Raw genomic sequence first — 22,357 nt, 5'->3', positions numbered from 1 at the left:
ATATATCTTACGAGGAAGGAACAACAGAAAATCAAAATATTAACAAAAGTAAGAACAAAACCAAAACTTGGACAAATAGTCAGCATAAAATAAAGACAGACACATTAACAAAAAAGGAAGCCAGATATTTGCATGACAACCATAGCAAACCTGAAAGAAATATTAGAAATAATAGAAACCAAATACCAAATAAATACAAAGATTATGTTATGCATATGGATGGAGAACAAATAACACCTAATACATATGAGGAAGTATTGAAACTTCCCCGTGAAGAAAGAGAAAAATGGGAACTAGCTATGGAAAAAGAAATGGAAAGTTTACAAGGATTAAATGTATTCACACCTGCGATCGCACCTAAGGATAAAACAATTATAGGTACCAGGTGGATTTATAAAATTAAGAATTTAGAAGGAGGTAATACCTTATACAAGGCCAGACTAGTTGCACAAGGTTATGCACAAAAATATCCAGAAGACTATACTGACACATATTCACCCACAGTGAGAACAGAGAGTGTCAAAACAGCTCTTGTAGTAGCATCTGCACTCAATCTAGACGTGTTTCAATATGACATACAGACTGCATACTTACATGCAAAATTAGATAAGGAAATATATGTAAGAGCACCACACAGTCAATACACTAATAAGAACGAAATTTGGTTATTAAATAAAAGTCTGTACGGATTGAAGCAATCTGGCAAAAGATGGTACGATTGTTTGGTAAAAGTACTTAAGACCATGGATTTCAACGCCACCACTGCTGATAACTGTTTCTTTGTAAAAAAGAGTAATGATCATATTGAATTTGTATTAATTTATGTGGATGATATTTTATATATTGGAAAGCATAAAGAAAGCAGGGAAATCTTTGTAAATAAGTTAAACGAACACTTCTCATTGAAATCACTAGGTAGAGTGAATAAATACCTTGGTGTACAAATTAACAAAACTAAAAGGGGATTCAAACTTACTCAAAAAGATAAAATCATTGAACTCCTAAACAAATGTAACTTAAATAATGCCAAAACATGTGACACACCTATGCAAACTGATTTTCTTAGAAACAATGATGAATCTTCCCCTGAGTTTAAAGACAACACATTTTACAGATCAGTTATAGGTTCACTCCTTTATATATCTAATTGGACTAGGCCAGATATTGCATTACCTCTCAATTTATTGTCAAGATATGTTAGCAAACCAACCTTGTATCATTGGGAAGCTGTCAAAAGAATTTTAAGATATCTGAAAAGTACATTAGATTTTTGTTTAATATTGGAACCCAATAATGACAAAGAACCAAAAATTACTTGTTATGCTGATGCAGATTGGGCTGGTGATACATCATGCAGAAAGAGTACCTCTGGTTATGTTTTTCTATTGAACGATTGTCCAGTTTACTGGTATACTGGTAAACAAGAACTGGTAGCCACTTCTACCACAGAAGCGGAATATGTTTGTTTGTCTAAAGCTGCAAATAACCTTGTATGGTTCAATGATTTGATCACAGATGTTTGGAAGAAACCTACTTTACCATTTATTATGCATGAAGACAATAAAGCGGCCATTGAAATATCTAGATCCGATGCAATTGGACAAAGGTCCAGGCATATTGATATAAAATTTAAGCACGTGAGACAACTATCTCAAGACGGATTCATCAAAGCAATACATTGTGATACTTCTGAACAATTAGCTGACATATTAACAAAACCCTTACCTTCTAAACAACACAAATATTTAACTTCTAAATTATATGTATTATATTGTCCTGAATCTGAATGTAACTGGTGTTGTATAACGAACCGGCATTTAGAGGGGGATTTGTCAGATGTAAATGCCTTATTCTCTAATGTGTAAATAATGTATATATATGGAACATCAGGGGTTAACTTATTCTTTGGACTTTAATGTATTCATAATTTACCACTCCCATTCCTGGCTCCACCCCTTGTATATAAAAGGAGCCATCCTCCCTATTTTCCTTGCTTCTATCTTGAATATTCAGCGAATATAGAATGCCTATTATGATTAAAGAGAAATATATTTAAATCTTTAACTTCTATTATCTTTATTGAGTCTGATCCTGAAAATATTGCAACATAGAATATCGTGCAAAAGTTCATTTATTCCAGTAATGCAACTTAAAAGGTGAAACTAATATATGAGATAGACTCATTACATGCAAAGCGAGATAGTTCAAGCCTTGATTTGTCATACTTTTGATGATTATGGCTTACAGCTCATGAAAACCCCAAATTCACAATCTCAGAAAATTAGAATATTACATGAAATCAATAAAACAAGGATTGTACATAGAACAATATCGGACCTCTGAAAAGTATAAGCATGCATATGTACTCAATACTTGGTTTGGCTCCCTTTTGCATCAATTACTGCCTCAATGCGGCGTGGCATGGATGCTATCAGCCTGTGGCACTGCTGAGGTGTTATGGAAGACCAGGATGCTTCAATAATGGCCTTCAGCTCTTCTGCATTGTTCGGTCTCATGTCTCTCATCTTTCTCTTGGCAATGCCCCATAGATTCTCTATGGGGTTCAGGTCAGGCGAGTTTGCTGGCCAATCAAGCACAGTAATCCCATGGTCATTGAACCAGGTTTTGGTACTTTTGGCAGTGTGGGCAGGTGCCAAGTCCTGCTGGAAAATGAAGTCAGCATCCCCATAAAGCTCGTCTGCGGAAGGAAGCATGAAGTGCTCCAAAATCTCCTGGTAGACAGCTGTGTTGACCCTGGACTTAATGAAGCACAGTGGACCAACACCAGCAGATGACATGGCTCCCCAAATCAACACAGACTGTGGAAACTTCACACTGGACTTCAAGCATCTTGCAGTGTGTGCCTTTCCATTCTTCCTCCAGACTCTGGGTCCTTGGTTTCCAAATGAGATGCAAAAGTTGCTCTCATCAGAAAAGAGGACTTTGGACCACTGAGCAACAGACCAGTTCTTTTTGTCTTTAGCCCAGGTAAGACGCTTCTGACGTTGTTTGTTGTTCAGGAGTGGCTTGACAAGAGGAATACGACATTTGAAGCCCATGTCCAGGATCCGTCTGTGTGTGGTGGCTCTTGATGCACTGACTCCAGCCTCTGTCCACTCCTTGTGAAAGTCCCCAACACTTTTGAATGGCCTTTTCCTGACAATCCTCTCCAGGCTGCGGTCATCCCTGCTGCTTGTGCACCTTTTTCTTCCACACTTTTCCCTTCCACATAACTTTCTATTAATGTGCTTTGATACAGCACTTTGGGAACATCCAACTTCTTTTGCAATTACCTTTTGAGGCTTTCCCTCCTTATGGAGGGTGTCAATGATGGTTTTCTGCACAACTGTCAGTTCAGCAGTCTTTCCCATGATTGTGATTCCTACTGAACCAGACTGAGAGACCATTTAAAGGCTCAGAAACCCTTTGCAGGTGTTATGGCTTAATTAGCTGATTAGAGTGGGACACTTTGAGCCTAGAATATTGAACCTTTTCACAATATTCTAATTTTCTGAGATTGTGAATTTGGGGTTTTCATGAGCTGTAAGCCATAATCATCAAAATTATGACAAATCAAGGCTTGAACTATCTCGCTTTGCATGTAATGAGTCTATCTCATATATTAGTTTCACTTTTTAAGTTGCATTACTGGAATAAATGAACTTTTGCACGATATTCTAATTTTTTGAGTTTCACCTGTATGTAAAATTGGGGAGAGGGAATGTCCAAACATGAAAACTACATGTGCAATATTAAGAAGAGACTGGGGACAGTTGAAGCATATCACAGTTGTAGAGAGTAAGGAAAATGACCTTGATGGAAATTTGCAAGAACCATTACCTAAGTAAAGGGGGATGAAACATTTTTTTAGGTCCCAAGAAATGAGGTAATATTCAGAAGTAGCTCAGGCAGACACCTCCCTGATTCACTGGAGTATAAGGAAATATAAGGATGGGGAGTGGGTACAGCATAAGCAGACTTGCAAGATTATGTTATCATAGCTAATCTCAACAAAGGTAGTTTTAGCCTTACCGTGGAGTCAATTTCCTGGTCTGGTCTAAGTAATGGGGCTGGCAACAGGTAGCAGGTTTGGTACTCATGCATATTGTTTCACCTAAAACCCTGAAATTCTGCAGTGTGTTAATCATGTTTCAGTTGAGTTAGTTCCAAACTAAACAGTTGCACTTAGTTCCCATTTCATTAAGATATAAGTTATTCATATACTGTAACTAGCTTCTCACATTCAATCAGAGGCTATGTAGCCCATTGAGTCTAATCTTCTGCTGAGTAGAAGAATCCAAATTAAAGCATCTCTGACAGATTGCTATTCATTCTCCACTTGAACATAACCAGTGAAGGGAAAACCACTGCCTCTCTTGGTAAATGGTTCCATTGTATAAACTCTGGAAAATTAAGAGGTTTTAAACTTTATCCTGTGTGACATCCTTTCAGATAATTGAAGAGTGCTACTGACTGGCCCAGGTTCTAACTTCTGATTAACCTAATTGCTCCTCAACCATTGAGAAACATTCTTCAAAATGTGATTTTCAAGCCAGTTATGTATTCACTTCATTAGCATGATATCCAACTCATATTGAGCTGCGGTGGCGCAGTGGTTAGAGTGCAGTACTGCAGGCTACTTCTGCTGACTGTCAGCTGCCTGCAATTTGGCAGTTCAAATCTCACCAGGCTCAAGGTTGACTCAGCCCTCCATCCTTCTGAGGTGGGTAAAATGAGGACCCAGATTGTTGGGGGCAATATGCTGACTCTGTAAACCGCTTAGAGAGGGCTGTAAAACACTGTAAAGCAGTATATAAGTCTAAGTGCTATTGCTATATTCAACAAGCTTACTAATCAGAATGTCATGAAATACTTTGTCAAATGCTTTGCAAAAACTAATATATTATTTCTATAGTATTCTCATAATCTATTAAGGAAGTTACCCAATTAAAATGAGTTAACATTTGTCTGGCAAGAGGAGTTCTTGACAAATCTATGCCACCATCTGGGAATACTACTACTACTACTAAACATATTTAGGGTTAGGGATGACTAAGTAAAGAAAGTTAGTTTTTGGCTGATATTAAAGGATCTAACAATACAGTACCACTCAAGAAAAAGAAGGCATAATTTCATTTGAGAGGAAGGCACGTAAAATAGCTTTTTAAAAATGCACCTTCACTCATCACACTTCCCCAAAATAATTTGCTTTAGAAAAATGTAACAAGTTATTAATTTTACAGTACTAAAATGCAGATTTTGCCCCTCATTTGTAGTATACACTTACATGGCAGTAGACTCCTCTGCATGGTGACCTGGTGGTCGAATGACAGCAAATCCATTCTAAGGATGAAAAAGTCAAATATCTTTATTAATTTGTTCATTACATTATGATTAGTTACAACCTTTTTTATTGCACTTTCTGTCAAGGGGTTCACAGAAGAATTTACCTTAAGTTCCCCTGATGCCACTTTAAAGGCCAGCTCCAGCAAACAACCAACAGCCAAGCGGACTGCACTGGATGAGTGCAACTCATTCCACACTGTGTCGCTGTCAACCTGCCATGAAAGTTTATTATAGATCACAGGATTTGCAGAAGCTAAATGGTTCAAGAGTAAAATCTTCCAGGTTGACTTTAACATTTCCTTCTTTAATTTCTACCCTGCCTTTAGTTCAGATTCATACACATTACTTGTTCCTTCTATTTTTTCCACAACACTGCAAGGGTTGGGGTTGGGAGAGTGACTGACCCAAAGTCATTCAGTGAGTTTCTGTGGCTGAGGGTGTACAAGAACCTAGATCTCTACATTTCTAGGCCAACAACTTAACCACTACCTCACACTCACTCCTGTAGATTTTGTCCTATCTATGAATGGCACTAAGAGCTTGAGGGAAGGAAATAACCACTTGCTATTTGACTGGTAATAGGAGCAGTGTTGTAATGAGAGGACTCATGCAGGAACAGTCCTTTGTGGGCTTTTCTTCCAATGCAAACAGCTGTTAGAGGGAGTAAAATGGAGTACATTCCCTAAGGATGCACCCTAGTTTGGTCCCACCTCTTGCAGGATTCAGGAAAGTGGCAAAGATCCATCCTTTCCACCAAGCACTTAAATTGTTAATAGAATGGATTTAATGATAATGATGTTTAATTTTACTCTAATTTTCACATTCTTTTTATTTTCACATTTTAGAATTTGTATTATTAATTGTTGTAATCTGCTTTGAGTGCTGTATGGATAAAAAGGCAGGATATACATTCAATTTTTAAAAATGGGAAAAAATGAGAGATGCAGCTGAGGCCTCATCCATCATTTTATCTACTGCTTTCAGGGAGCGCCCCCCACCCCCACTTGTTATATAGGACTCTTGTGGTTATTCAATAGCAAGTAGAATGAAGATAAGAAGCAAAAAATCCAACAGGAATTATTCATTCATTCATTCATTTATTTGTCTGTTTGTTAAATTTATTTGCCACCTATGTCACCATGGGGCTACTCTTGGAGGCTTACAACAATAAAAAGGAAGAAATGAAAAGTGTAAACAGAACAGAAGTAAAACAATAGAATAAAATAAACAATGAAAAAGAACAGAACGAGAATACATCAATATGATGACCAGAAAGATGGATGGGTGGAGAGTACAGAGCAAGGGGGGGGGGAGGTGGAGTCTGCCATCAATCCAGCAGCCACCTCCAGCATGGAACTCTCCCATTGGATCCCAGGCCAACCGGCAGAACCAGGTCTTTAGGTTCTTGTGGAAGAATAGGAGGGTGGGTGCAAATCTTACTCTAGAGGGTAAGATATTCCAAAGGACAGGTGCTGCAGTAGAGAAGGCTTTTCTTCTGGATCCTGATAGTTGGAGTTCTTTGTGTTATGTCCTTATAAGGACGTCCACCGGGGATTGGCTAATTCTCCGGCGGGAAATTCAAAATGCTTTCTCTGAGCGGTGCGACTTGCTGGGAGCACTTAAAAGGAGAGCTCCGGCAGCGCAGCCGCCAGTCTTGTTCTCACTAAATAAAAGTGCTGAATGGACCACGCTGGTCGCGTCTTCTTTTCCTGCGCCTGATCTAACACTGGCGACGAAGGACACAAAAAAGAACCACAGCGACAATTTTGGGCCACAGCACCAACCGATTAGAGAGCTGATCTTCAGCTGAAGTCACTGAACCGAAGCCGACAGAAGCATGGCATCGCCGCAAGCTCCGCTCGTATCGCTCGCCCCATTCAACCCCGGGAAGGAGAAATGGCGATCCTACATGGTCCGGTTTCACCAATTCCTGAGGGGCAACAACTACCAGGACCTGAACGACGACCGTAAAAGAGCCCTGTTCCTGGCTCACTGCGGCTCCGAGGTACTGGAGATGGCCATCGACCTCGTGGCCCCAAGGGACATCAAGGAAATGTCTTGGACCGACCTGCAAGAAGTACTCCAAGAACACTATGTCCCAACGGGCACCCCAATCGCCAACTGCTTCACATTTCAACAAAGGAACCAGCGGGACGGAGAACCGATCAAAGATTTTGTGGCAGCCGTACGCCAAATCGCAGCCAATTGCGAATTTGACAATGTGGATAATGCCATCAGGGACCGCATTGTATTTGGCATGAAAGACGTGGCCCTGCAAAAGAAGTTCCTGAGCCGAAAGAAGATAACGCTCAAAGAAGTCATTGAGGAAGCTATGGCTGCGGAGACTTCGGAAAAAGCAGCGGCCGCAATGATGAAGGCTAAAGTGGTCCACAAGATACAGAAGGCTCCCCAAAGTTCCACTGATGACTCCACCACTGCATCAGAGTCCGATGAGGGAATGGCCGTCCACAAGGTCTCCAGACCCCCAAGGCAGAAAACCGCACAAAATGGCGACCAGGGAGAGCGCTGCGTCAGCTGCAGAGGAGACCATGCAAGGGCCACTTGCCGATGGAGAGATGCCACCTGCAGATGCTGCCTGAAGAGGGGGCACATCGCAGAGGCCTGCAGAGCCGCAGACCCGGCCCCAGAACCACCCAAGCACCGGAACCGCAAAATTCAGAAAGATTACCAAAGATCATCTAAATGGTCCTCTTTCCAACCCAGACGCAGTGAAGATGAATCCTTCAGGAGCGGGTCAGTCCATCAGACGACCATCGCTCACACCAATGACGACAGCGCCACCAAATTCCATGTGACCGTGCACATGGAAGGGACGCCATGCTCAATGGAGGTAGACTCGGGATCGATCTACTCCATAATGGACTGGCATCAGCTGAAGCGATTGAAACCCAGCTTCAGCAAGAAGGATCTGAAACACCTGCGATCGAGGCTCGTGGATTTTGGAGGGAATCCCATAGGAGTCCTGGGAAGAACCTCTCTTCAGATCTCCTACCACAAGTTCCATGGCAACCTGCCCATCACCATCGTAGAGCACAGCCACCCGAACCTGTTGGGAGTGGAGTGCTTCAAGCCATTAGGGCTCTCAATTGGAGGGATCCATCAAATTCGCCAGGATGAGCTCGACAACATCATCAAAGAGTTCAAGGAAGTCTTCAATGGTAAGCTGGGGAAATTTGTGGGAAAACCCATCTCTTTCAATTTAGACAAAACAATCACACCAATTAGACTCAAGCCTCGCCGGGTTCCATTCGCCTTGCGGCCCAAGGTAGATGCCCAGCTGGACAAATTAATTGCCCAGGGCATATTGGAACCGATCGATCATGCGACATGGGAGACCCCCATTGTGACCCCAATGAAGCATGATGGATCTGTGCGCATCTGCGCTGACTATAAATGTTCAATCAATAAGGCGTTGCAGCAGAGCACGTACCCAGTTCCAGTGGTGCAACATCTGTTGCATTCACTTGGGAGCGGGTCAATATTCGCTAAACTGGACCTGGCCCAGGCTTAATAGCAACTGCCAGTGGACGAAAAAACAGCTGAGGCTCAAACAATTGTCACCCATAGGGGCGCATTTAAATGTAACCGCCTCCAATTTGGAGTCAGCGCAGCCCCAGGCATCTTCCGATCAATGATGGAACACCTTCTCCAAGGCATTCCAGGGGTGGTGCCGTACTTCGACGATGTTTTGATCTCCGGGGATTCAAAAGCCCAACTAATTGAGCAGCTCAGGCTTGTCCTGCAGCGGTTCAAGGCGAAGGGTTTGAGAGTCAGGAGAGACAAGTGCATCATTGGAGTCCAGGAGGTCGAGTTCCTGGGCTATCTCATTGATGGCACGGGCATCCACCCCACCAAAAATAAAGTTAAGGCCACTCATGAAGCTCCCAGCCCCAAAAACAAAGCAGAGCTTCAGGCTTTCTTAGGATTACTCAATTTTTATAGTGTTTTCCTAAAACAGAAAGCCACGACTGCTGAGCCACTCCATCGCTTGCTGGGGAAAGCGGCTCCCTGGAAATGGGAGGAAGAAGAGGAAGCATCTCTCGGCTTGTCCACCCAACCGCTCTGGAACCGCTCACGTCACCGGAGTTTACAGCCGCTCGGCCCCTTCTCATCTGCCTCCCCAACAATGGCGAGACCCATCTGGGGCTCGACAGCAGCATTCAGAGCCATTAAAAGACTGCTCTCTTCAGACAGCGTACTCATGCAGTACCACGAGACGCTTCCCCTGAGGCTGACCTGCGACGCATCACCCTACGGGGTCGGAGCCGTGCTCAGCCATGAACTTCCAAATGGCTCTGAAGCACCTATCGCCTATTTTTCGAAGACAATGTCCAGCGCAGAAAGAAACTACAGCCAGCTGGACAAGGAAGCCTTGGCCATCGTCGCAGGCACCAAGCGCTTCCACAAGTACCTCTACGGCAGAAGCTTCACCATCATCACAGACCACAAGCCTCTGCTGGGACTACTCGCGGGCGATAGACTGACTCCAACATTCATGTCACCCAGAATGACGAGATGGGCGATTTTCCTAGCCGGGTATTCCTACAGACTGGTACACAAACCCGGCAAGTCCATAGGAAACGCAGATGCCTTAAGCAGATGCCTGTCCAAAGACCCAGTGGAAGACCCAGCCCCCACACTCAGGCTCTTCCACATTGATGACGACAAAGCCTGCCCAGTAACCTCTGCGGACGTGGCAGCCCATACCCAAAAGGACCCAACCCTCAAACAAGTTAAATCATGGGTCCTGCGGGGCTGGCCAACGGAGAAGACGGCAGAGAAATTCTGTTGTGGCCCCGCCCTCTGAGCCTGTCCCATCGGAGGAAGAAAGCTCCGAGCATGAGGAAGAGGAGTCAGCCAGGCCTCCCTCTCCAGGCCCCTCCCCTCTGGCATTGTCTCAAGTGCCGGTCGAGGGAGAGGAGACAGCTGATTCGAATCAAAGTGATAATGAAACATCATTCCTGGACGCACGCCTCCGAAGGCGTGATAAACGTTTGCAGCAGTTTAGGAGGCGTGCTAGGGATTAGAACTGAGTCACTGGACCACACCCCAGAGACTATATAATAGAGGGTAGTGGTCAAAGGATCCTTGTGACGAACAAAGCAAAACCTTGGACAGTCACTAAAGCCTCGTCCGGAACTGCTGGGAGGAATATTATTTCTGTTTGGACTTTCTTGAACGTTCGTATCTTATCTGTCTGTTTGTGAAAATAAAGTCCCTTGGCAGACGGTGTGTCTATCGCTGCCAAGAGGGAGATAAGAACTGGGTGCGTTCCAAAGTGTTTCCTTAACCCTCGGCTGGCTGTGTTGTGTGTGTGTGGGGACGGGGACAGATCATCTTGTTCGTCACCCCATACTCCATCGTTAACCCACGATGGACCAACAGCTGCAGCAGCAGATACAGCAGATGCTGGAGGCCAATCAGCTTCTGCAACAGCAAGTAGCACAGCTAACTGCCCAACTTGCTTTGGGAAATGCTCCTGCAGCTCCACCTCCTCCCCCTCCCCGTCCGAGATGCCCAGTGAACGTGCCAGATAGGTTTTCTGGGCAGCAGGAGATGTTTCCGGCCTTCTTGGGACAATGCCAACTGTTTATGGCGATGAGGCCGGAGGATTTTCCGGATGACCGGGCTCGGGTGGCATTTGTTATCAGCTCCCTCTCTGGCACTGCCGCCCGATGGGCCACGCCCCTGTTGTTGCAAGATAGCCCCTTGCTCCTGGAATTTCAGGGCTTTTTACAACACCTGCGCACCATGTTTGAGGATCCCCTCCGGGTGCAGACGGCAGCGAGGCGCATCAAGGACCTCCGCCAAGGCAAGCGCCCCCTGCAGGACTATATTGCAGAGTTCCGACTGCTAGGCCAGGATTCGGCTTGGAATGAGGTGGCGCTGATGGACGCCTTCCAGGACGGCCTTTCCGACGAGATGCAGGACGAGCTGGTTCGTGTGGAGGCGCCACCGACCCTCGACGCGCTGGTGACCCAATGCCTGTGCATCGACGCCCGCCTGCAACGGCGACGGCCCCGTCGGGCTCTTCCGGAACCATCGACAGCGTCGGCACCCCCGCGTTTCGCACCGACAGCGCTCCGGACCGCACAGCGTTTTGTGGCGACGGCTGAGGAGCCCATGGAGCTTGGAGCAGCCAGACCTCAACTGACGGCCCAGGAGCGGATGCGGAGACATCAAGGGGGGTTGTGCCTCTATTGCGGCGAGGCGGGACATTTTGCCGCCTCGTGTCCCCGGAAGCGGAGTGGACCGCTCAAGCCTGTTCCGGAGTCTCGGCGTGACCAGCCGGAAACGGGCCAGGCCTGGCCTAGGGGAAACTCTGGGTCAGGCACGTGACCATGCCCCGCCGGAGTTGGCGGCTGTGGACTGTGAGCCCCCTCGGCACCTGATTTTGAACACCCGGGTGTTGTTGGCTAACCGGTCGGAGGGGCTCCAAGCGCACGCGCTGGTGGACTCGGGGGCCACCACGAACTTTATGGACCAGGCCTTTGTGGCCCATTACAAAGTCCCCTTGGTTCCAGTGGACCCTCCGTTGAGGGTCGAAACTATAGATGGGCAGGAACTCGTGGCGGGGCCCATCAAAACCACTACCCAGCCCTTGCGCCTCGCCATTGGGAACCACGAGGAGGCGATCCAGTTTTACGTAACGGCGGATCTGCACTTTCCCTTGGTCCTGGGGATGGCCTGGCTTCGGGCGCACGACCCTCAGGTGGCGTGGTCGAGAAACGCCATCTCGTTCCCGAGCCTGCAGTGTGTCGACCACCTTCGCCACACCTGCGCCGGCCAGGACATCTCTGCCCCAAACGTCTCCTTGCCTCCGGAGCTGACGCCCTTCGCCGACGTGTTCAGCGAGAAGGAGGCGGACCGCTTGCCCCCCGCACCGACCCTACGACTGTGCGGTGGACCTAATGCCCAACGCGCCCCTGCCATCGGGACGCCTGTACTCCATGTCGGAGCCCGAGCTGGCCGCCTTACGGGACTTTCTGGAAAAGAACCTGGCCCGTGGGTTCATCCGGCCTTCGACCTCCCCGCTCTCGGCCCCGGTCCTCTTCGTTAAAAAGAAGACGGGGGACTTGCGCCTGTGTTGCGACTACCGGCGCTTGAATGCCATCACAGTGCGAAATCGCTACCCCCTGCCGCTGATCCCGGAGCTGATGGAGAGGTTGCGGGAGGCCTCGATCTTCACTAAGCTCGATCTCCGAGGGGCTTACAACCTGGTGCGCGTGAGAGAGGGGGACGAGTGGAAGACGGCGTTCGGCACGCGGTACGGACACTTCGAGTATACCGTCATGCCGTTCAGGTTGACCAACGCCCCCGCGGTCTTCCAGCACTTGATGAACGATGTGTTCCGGGACATGCTGGATCGGTTCGTGGTGATCTACTTGGATGACATTTTGATCTATTCCCGGACCCCGGAAAGTCACCTCCAGCATGTCCGCCAGGTCCTGCAGCGCCTGCGGGAGCACCAGCTCTATGCGAAGTTGGAGAAATGCTACTTCTTCCAGACTTCCATAGAGTTCCTCGGGCACATCATCACCCCTGAGGGCATCGCGATGGACCCGCACAAGGTGGAGGCCTTGCGCAGTTGGGAACCCCCGCGTCGGGTGAAGGACGTCCAGCGTCTGTTGGGATTCGCCAACTACTATCGGACCTTCATCCCGGGCTTCGCCACCCTGACCTTGCCGTTGACCCAGCTCCTTTGGAAGAAGGTCCCGTTCCAGTGGGGGCCCCCGCAGCAGCAGGCCTTCGAGGTCCTCAAGCAGGCCTTCCTCACGGAGCCAGTCCTGAGGCACCCCAATCCACACCGTCCGTTCGTGGTGGAGACGGACGCGTCCAACGTGGCGATTGGGGCGGTGCTGCTACAGGCTCCGGTGGATGGCGGCCCTCTTTTTCCCTGCGCATACTACTCCCGGAAACTCAACCCTTCCGAGCACAACTACACCATCTGGGAAAAGGAGTTGCTGGCCATCAAGGCCGTGTTCGAGGCTTGGCGACATCACCTCGAGGGGGCCCGACACCAGGTGGAGGTGCGGACGGACCATCGGAACCTGGAGCACCTCACCACAGCCCGGAAGTTGAACCAGCGGCAGATCCGGTGGTCGTTGTTTTTCGCACGGTTCAACTTCCACGTCACATACATTCCGAGCAACCTCAACCAGAGGGCGGACGCGCTATCCCGTAAGCCGGAATAGTTTTGCCCCAAGGACTCCCTTCCCCCCCGGACGGTGCTGCCAGCGGACTCCTTGGCCGCGGTCCAGGAACCGGTGGACCTGCGGGCTCAGGTGCTGGAAGCGCAGCGACGGGACGACTGGTCGCAGCAGCGGAGAGCGGACGTCGGCCCCGCGTCCCCATGGACCGTGGAGGAGGGCTTGCTCAGACACCGGGGTCGGCTGTACGTGCCCACGAGTCCGCTCGGAGCCCTCGTCATGAACCAGTGCCATGACAACCCCGCGGCGGGGCACTTCGGCTTCTTTAAGACTTTGAACCTGGTGACGCGGACTTTTTGGTGGCCTCGGGTACGGCACGACGTGCACGCCTACGTGACGTCCTGTGTGACGTGCCGACAGGCCAAAGCCGCCTCCGGCCCCCCTCCCGGACTCCTCCAGCCGCTGCCGACACTGGAGAGACCGTGGGGAGCCATCTCCATGGACTTCCTGACAGACCTGCCCCTGTCCGCTACGTACACGACCGTCCTCGTGGTGGTGGATGCACTCACGAAGATGGCACATTTCATCCCGTGCCGCGGCCTGCCCTCGGCCCGCACCACGGCTCGCCTGTTCCTGCAACATATCTTCCGCCTCCACGGCCTGCCGGACCGGGTGGTTTCGGACCGCGGGGCCCAGTTCACGGCCCGCTTCTGGAAAAGCCTGATGGCCGCGCTGGAGGTGCAGGTGTGCCTGTCGTCGTCACACCATCCGGAGACTGACGGGGGCACGGAGAAGGTCATCGGCATACTGGAGCAGTACCTCTGCTGTTTCGTCAACCAGCAGCAGGACAACTGGGCCGAGTACCTTCCCCTGGCGGAGTTCGCCTTTAATAACTCCCAACACACCTCCACCTAGATGACCCCGTTCCATGCCAACGTCGGATACCATCCACGGCTTTTCCCGTTGACCATCATGGACTCCCCTGTTCCCGAGACCCGGGACTTCCTCTCGGAGCTGCAGGCGGTGCAGCAACTGGTGCGGCGGCAGCTGATCCGGGCGAAAGAGGATTATAAACGGTTCGCCGATCGCGCCCGCCGGGCGACGCGACCACTGGAAGTCGGAGATCGGGTGTGGTTGTCCACAAAACACCTCCCCACGGACCGGCCGGTAAGGAAACTGGCCCAACGCTTTATCAGTCCCTTCCCTATCGAGGCGGTCATCAATCCGGTGGCCTACCGGTTGACTCTACCCCGCTCCATGCGGCTCCACCCTGTTTTTCATCGGTCCCTCCTGGTCCCTGAGGCCCCCGCGAGCCATCTCCGCCGCCCGCCGACACCTGCCCCCCCAGCCGCAGCCGACGAGGACGAAGCCTCGACGTACGAGGTGGACAGTATCCGGGACTCCCGTTGGCTGAAGGGGCGCTTCCAATACCTCATCGCCTGGAAGGGGTACGGGCCCGAGGATTTCACCTGAGTGGACGCATCTGCCGTTCAGGCCCCTGACCTGGTGCGGGCTTTCCACGAACAGTTCCCGTCCCGACCCCATCCCAACCGTCAGACCCGGGGGAAGGGCCCTGCGGTGGGGGATAGTGTTGTGGCCCCGCCCTCTGAGCCTGTCCCATCGGAGGAAGAAAGCTCCGAGCATGAGGAAGAGGAGTCAGCCAGGCCTCCCTCTCCAGGCCCCTCCCCTCTGGCATTGTCTCAAGTGCCGGTCGAGGGAGAGGAGACAGCTGATTCGAATCAAAGTGATAATGAAACATCATTCCTGGACGCACGCCTCCGAAGGCATGATAAACGTTTGCAGCAGCTTAGGAGGCGTGCTAGGGATTAGAACTGAGTCACTGGACCACACCCCAGAGACTATATAATAGAGGGTAGTGGTCAAAGGATCCTTGTGACGAACAAAGCAAAACCTTGGACAGTCACTAAAGCCTCGTCCGGAACTGCTGGGAGGAATATTATTTCTGTTTGGACTTTCTTGAACGTTTGTATCTTATCTGTCTGTTTGTGAAAATAAAGTCCCTTGGCAGACAGTGTGTCTATCGCTGCCAAGAGGGAGATAAGAACTGGGTGCGTTCCAAAGTGTTTCCTTAACCCTCGGTTGGCTGTGTTGTGTGTGTGTGGGGACGGGGACAGATCAAAATTCAGCCCATTCATCAGGAAGCAGCAGGAGCTGTCCACCATGAAAGGCTGCCTCCTATGGGGAGACAGAGTGCTGATTCCCAGCGCCCTGCAACGGAAGAAGCTGGAAACCCTCCACAACGGGCACCCGGGCATCGTGCGGATGAAGGGGCTGGCACGGAGTTACGTCTGGTGGCCATCCCTGGACAAGGACATCGAAGAATGGGTCTCCAGATGTGACCCGTGCCAAGAGGTATGTCCCGCGCCTCCCCATGCCCAACCGTCGGAGTGGGAGACACCAAGCAGCCCCTGGGCAAGGATCCATATTGACTTCGCGGGCCCGATGCAAGGGAAGTACCTCTTGATAGTTGTGGACGCTTTCTCAAAGTGGCTAGAGGTAGTTCCCATGGCATCCACCACATCAGAAGCAACAATCAGGGCACTCTGGTGGCTGTTCACAATCCACGGGCTGCCGGATGTCCTAGTTTCCGACAACGGTCCCCAACTTACGTCCAAACCCATGGAAGAGTTCCTGGCTGGACTGGGCATCCGTCATGCCCTCTCAGCGCCCTACAGACCGGCTGGGAATGGACAGGCGGAGAGAATGGTGAGGCTCATCAAGGAGGCACTCACCAAAATGGGCACGGGCGACTGGCAAGAAAGAATCGACAACTTTCTCCTCACCCAGCACATCACGCCACACGCCACCACCCGCAAGAGCCCAGCAGAACTATTGATGGGCAGAAGACTACAGTCACCCCTGGACTGGCTGCACCCCCAGTACAACCCAGAGGTGCCAACAACCGCCAGCCGCCCGCTTCGCGCCTTCGCCATAGGAGATCCGGTATTTGCCCTCAATTTTCACGGTTCTCTGAAATGGCTGAAGGGGAAGATAGAAAGCATAACCGGCCCAAAGTCCTACAGAGTGGAGCTGGAAGACGGACAGGTCTGTAGACGTCACATCGACCAGCTCCGGAAAAGGTGGAGGGAAGTAGGATGAAACCAACCTGACGAGGTAGACCTGCAACACCCTGGTGTGGTAGACCTGCAACACCCCATCGAGGTAGACCTGCAACACCCCATCGAGGTAGGACTGCAACACCCCGATGAGGTAGGCCACCAATGATCCAGCAAGACGAGCCAGCGGCATTCCCGGGAGGTAGACCGGTGACATCCTGAAGGGGGTGAACCGCAACACCCCAGCAAGACCGGCCGGCAACCCCCCAGCGAGGGAGACCGTCATCACAACAAGGTAGTAGACCGGGGACATCCGGAAGAGGGAGTCCCGCAATGTCCCGGCGAGGTCAGCCTGCGCCACCCCGGCGAGGGAGACCTCCACCACCGCCTGACAGTAGACTGGGGACACCCTGAAGAGGGAATCCTGCAACACTCCGGCGAGGTCGGCCTGCACCACCCCGGCGACGGAGACCTCCACCACTCCATTGAGGCAGGCCCGCTACACCCCGGCAAGGGCAGTCACCACCACCCCGGCAAGGTAGGCCGACACCACCCCGCCAAGGAGGGCCTCCACCACCCAGGCGAGGGAGTCCTGCACCACCCCGTTGAGGTCGGCCAACAACAACAACGACCTGACAAGAGTCAACAACAACAACGACCACAAACAACTGAGAACCAACAACATCAAAAACATTCACGACAACGGCAACGGGAACTGGGAACCCAACCGGACCCCACCACCTCGAAGGCTGTCAAGCTGAAAGGAAACACCAGAGACTTACCGGGGCTCAGCAGTTCCCCACCGATCAGCGCCAATAGCCAGCAGTGAGACACCTGACATCCAGGTCAGGAAGAAGACCAGCATCACCAGTGGACGGAGGTCCAAGACCCGGCCGGAGGTGCTGGGGTGAAGCCCGCACACTCGACGGCCGAGTCTGGTCCAGTGCCAGGGAGGGAACTGGAAGACACAGGAGCTCCGCCTATCCTGGACGGCGGCGAAGCTCAACTGGGACTGCACAGGTCAACCAGGACTACCAGACGTCCAGCGTACCTGCGCGACTACATGACGCTAATTAACATTGATGGACAGTTTACTAACTAGGAGGGGAGGGGTGTTATGTCCTTATAAGGACGTCCGCCGGGGATTGGCTAATCCTCCGGCGGGAAATTCAAAATGCTGTCTCTGGGCGGTGCGACTTGCCGGGAGCACTTAAAAGGAGAGCTCCGGCAGCGCAACTGCCAGTCTTGTTCTCACTAAATAAAAGTGCTGAATGGACCACGCTGGTCGCATCTTCTTTTCCTGCGCCTGATCTAACACTTTGACTGATGGGATCCGAAGTAGGCCCTCTCTGCCAGCACACGTAGGATGGGTTTGTGCTAGTGGGATGAGTCCATTAAGGGCTTTAAAGTCATGACCGACACCTTGAACTGCACTTGGAAACAGACCTTTTAAAGCCATTTTGGTACAATTCAAGGACATATGAAAAGATTGGGAACATGCAATAACATAGGGAACCATCCTATATCAAATGCAAACATTTGTCCTCCTGGTTTCATATTGCAGCTCTCCTGGCTTTCAAACAGTGGTCATACCCCCATCACAGGAAAATTGCATCTGCTTGCTACTGGCTTGCAGCCCCATTCCCAGAAATGAAATAAATGATACAGTAGAAATGAAGTTTTAAACCAGAATATGAGAAGCATTCATTTTCTGTTATCTGATTTGCCTGGCAACCATATACTTACCCCAATTCCACCAAACGGGAGGACAGCATACATCTTCTGACTAAGGGGACCTGCAAAAAGAGAAACAGAGAAGAAGAAAGGATATGAATGCCACATATCATATACCAGTTACATTGTACATAAGATCAATCCATTTCACTCACATTTTCATGTCTATTTCTACTGCCATAGAAATAATTTCTAATCTTCATTTTGAATACAGGATTCAATTGGGCAACTTGACCTTACTTTTTCTTATTGCCCATAGTGTGTTATACATCATCAGTTTAGTAGTCCACAATTTTGAAAAAGCATAAGCTCTAAAACAGTTAAGCATGCATATATCAAAGAACCCCACAAGAATCTACCTAACCTCCCCTAAAAGTTGAGACTCTACGCATTATGTTGAACATGCCCACTTTGTTTTGCATCACTGCCTCACTCATCCCACCTCCCAATGCTGGAAAGCACAGTCCACTGCCACCAAAAGGTTTCCCATCTGATACAGAACTTTGAAAAGGAAGATAGACTTTGCCAGACATTATGATATTAAAAGAAGGCCTAGCAGATTGCCATTTCTTATATGTAACCCTACTTTTTCTGCCTTTACCATATATAGAGATAAAACAAAATTCTCTATGTCACTGCGTTTTTTTATTTACCAGCTGAGCTCTCATTTCTGGACTATCAGACTTTCCGTAGCTTGCCAAGAATCCTTATCAGTAAGCTAAACTGCGCATGTACTCCACCCGCATTCCTTCACACACTTTCCTTTGTTCTCTTGCCAGAAAGGTCCAGCTGAGAAATAGCTGGCACGAACTTTATTTCAAAATGTAACTAATTAGATCAGTAAGATGTTTTATTTTCTTCTTTACAATAAATATGAGTTTAATTAGAAGATGTATTCCGGTTTTATTTTTCAAAAGTATACACAAGGAAAATGCCACGATCCAGGCAATTACCCCAGGAAGGTAACGGGGCTGATTGCCTCTGACAATGGTAGCAGAGGATGGTTTGATTTATGTTTTTTTTTCCTTGCTTGTTACTTTTGATGATAAGCGCATAGGCAATTAGTTTTTAGCTACTGAGGTACGCTAATTATTTTTTTGCAAAAATGCCGAGAAAGAAGAAAAAGGGCAAAATGAAGGAAAAGGGCAAAATGAAGCCCAGAGCTTTATCCTCTTTGGATGAAGAGCAGGAGATAGAAAGACCCTCAAGATTTCAGCCCCTGGCATCAGCCACTCAGCTAGAAGCAGAAGAAACAGACAGAAAGCTTCAGGGCTTCCGGTTGGCACCGCCGGCGTCGCGGACTGTCTTTTTGGGCCGCCAGCCCCGCGATTCCGTTGGAGCCGTTCTGACAGCGTTAATCAGCTGTCAGATGGCTTAAAAACCTCTCCTTCGGGAGAAGAAGGAGAGGAGAGCCGGTGGGCGAGGGTAGAGCTCCCCGGGAGCCCCTGGATTAATTCCAGGGGCTTGGAGGGTGAGAGCTCCCAGTTCAGCCCACTGAAGCTCTGGATCTGTGGTGACTCTGTTTAAACGGAGACAGATGCCGGCAACCGACTCTGCTTTCAAGAAGAAGATTAATTGATTTCATTTTCATTTTCATTTTATTTTTCATTTTATTAAATTTGTATACCGCCCTACTCCCGAAGGACTCAGGGCGGTGAACAGCCATAAAATAAAACATATAGATACAAAATTTAAAATAGAGATAAAACTAATTAAATAAATTTGGCTGAGACATTTTAAAACCCCAATAAATTAAAACCAAATTTAAAATTCCATTTAAAAAGAGGAAAAGTTTAGGTCAGGCCAGCTTGATGGAATAAAAACGTCTTAAGCGCGCGACGGAAGGTACGCAGATCCGGAATCCTCCGTATCTCCGGGGGGAGCTCGTTCCAGATCGTAGGTGCCCCCACAGAGAAGGCTCTCCCCCTGGGGACCGCCAGTCGACATTGTTTGGCCGACGGCACCCGGAGGAGCCCCTCTCTATGGGAGCGTACTGGTCGGTGGGAGGCTATTGGTGGCAGCAGGCGGTCCCATAAATAGCCAGGTCCTAAGCCATGGAGCTCTCTGAAGGTGATAACCAAGACCTTGAAGCGCACTCGGAAGACCACCGGGAGCCAGTGCAGCTCGCGCAGGAGAGGCGTTACATGGGAGCGCCACGTCGCTCCCATCACCACCCGCGCGGCCGCACTCTGCGCCAGTTGGAGCCTCCGAGTGATCCTCAAGGGGAGCCCCATGTAGAGAGCGTTACAATAGTCCAGACGGGAGGTGACGAGGGCATGAGTGACCGTGCGTAACGAGTCCCGATCCAGAAAGGGACGCAACTGGCGAATCAGGCAGACCTGATGAAAAATCCTCCCGGTCACGGCCGTCAAGTGCTCTTCTAAAGACAGCCGTGAATCCAGGAGGACACCCAAGTTGCGAACCCTCTCCGTGGGGGCCAATGCTTCGCCCCCAATAGTCAGCGATGGTACCAGCTGACTATATCGGGATGTCGGAAACCACAGCCACTCGGTCTTGGATGGGTTGAGCCTGAGCCTGTTTCTCCCCATCCAGATCCGTATGCCCTCCAGGCACCGGGACATCACTTCAAGGGCATCGTTGGGGTGGTCTGGGGTGGAGATGTACAGCTGGGTGTCATCAGCGTACTGATGGTACTCCACCCCGAAACCACGGATGATCTCGCCCAGCGGCTTCACATAAATGTTGAACAGAAGGGGCGAGAGGACCGATCCTTGTGGCACCCCACATATAAGGGGCCTCGGGGTCGACCTCTGCCCCCCCTGTCAACACAGACTGCGACTGGTCGGAGAGAAAGGAGGAGAACCACCGTAATACGGTGCCTCCCACCCCCAACTCTTCCAACCGGTGCAGCATGATACCATGGTCGATGGTATCAAAAGCCGCTGAGAGATCTAATAGGACCAGGACAGAGGAACAACCTCTGTCCCGAGCCCTCCAGAGATCATCCACCAACGCGACCAATGCCGTTTCCGTGCTGTACCCAGGCCTGAAACCCGACTGGAACGGATCTAGATACGTCGTTTCATCCAGGTACTGGGGAAGCTGTCGTGCAACCACACTCTCAACAACCTTCGCCACAAAGCGAAGGTTGGAGACTGGACGATAGTTAGCCAATGTTGCCGGGTCCAGGGAAGGCTTCTTGAGGAGAGGTCTCACCACCGCCTCTTTCAAGGCGGCGGGAAAGACACCCTCGCCCAATGAAGCATTTATAATCCCCTGGAGCCAGCCTCGCGTCACCTCCCGGGAAGCCAGCACTAACCAGGAGGGGCACGGGTCCAACAAACATGTGGTCGCATTCAGTCTACCCAGAATCCTGTCCACGTCCTCAGGGGTCACAGAATCAAACTCATCCCAGATAACATTCTCAGGACCTGCCCCCGTCATCCCCGCTGGATCTACCCAGTCGGAGTCCAGATCTTCCCAAATCTGAGTGATTTTGTCATACAGATACTGAACAAAATCCTCGGCTCTTCCCTCCAAGGGGTCCTCCCTCGCTTCCTGGTGGAGCAGGGAGCGGGTCACCCTAAACAGGGCGGCTGGGCGGTTATCTGATGACGCAATAAGCGCAGCAAGATAAGTGCATTTTGCTGCTTTTATTGCCACTAGGTAATTCTTAATATGAGATCTTACCAGTGTCCGGTCAGATTCAGTACGACTGGCCCTCCAACTACTCTCTAGGCGTCTTTTCCGGTGCTTCATCTCCCTCAGCTCCTCAGTAAACCAAGGAGCCAGGTGAGATCGACGCCGGGTCAGAGGCCGCAAAGGCACGACTCGATCCAGAGCTCCAGCGGCCGCCCTATTCCAGGCGGCCACTAGGTCTCCAGTCGAGGCGTGAGCCAGAACCTCAGGAATTGGCCCAAGCTCCATCTGGAACCTATCAGGTTCCATCAGGCACCTGGGGCGGTACCATCTCATCAGTTCCGCCTCCCTGCGGCGGGGTGCAGCGGTTCGAAGGTCAAGGCGAAGGAGAGAGTGATCTGACCATGACAAGGGCTCGATGACTATGTC

The 22,357-nt window shown here is 50.0% G+C and overlaps 1 protein-coding gene across 1 annotated transcript in view; it reads right to left on the bottom strand.

The window, feature by feature from the left end:
- Window positions 1-5,283: 5,283 nt before the first annotated feature.
- Window positions 5,284-22,357, bottom strand: part of LOC139317666 (histone deacetylase 5-like) — a 292,699-nt gene continuing 275,625 nt past the window's right edge. Inside the window, exons 15-17 of the mRNA XM_070944746.1 lie at window positions 18,341-18,390; window positions 5,451-5,558; window positions 5,284-5,343 (exon numbers count right to left, since the gene is read on the bottom strand). Of these exons, the coding sequence (XP_070800847.1) occupies window positions 5,284-5,343; window positions 5,451-5,558; window positions 18,341-18,390 (218 nt within the window). The remainder of the gene's footprint in view (window positions 5,344-5,450; window positions 5,559-18,340; window positions 18,391-22,357) is intronic.

This window comes from Pituophis catenifer, unplaced genomic scaffold (assembly GCF_029215685.1).
Source record: "Pituophis catenifer annectens isolate HBS135680 unplaced genomic scaffold, rPitCat1.0.hap2 SCAF_5, whole genome shotgun sequence".
Taxonomy (NCBI): domain Eukaryota; kingdom Metazoa; phylum Chordata; class Lepidosauria; order Squamata; family Colubridae; genus Pituophis; species Pituophis catenifer.
This window is presented reverse-complemented; position numbering and strand designations above follow the sequence as displayed.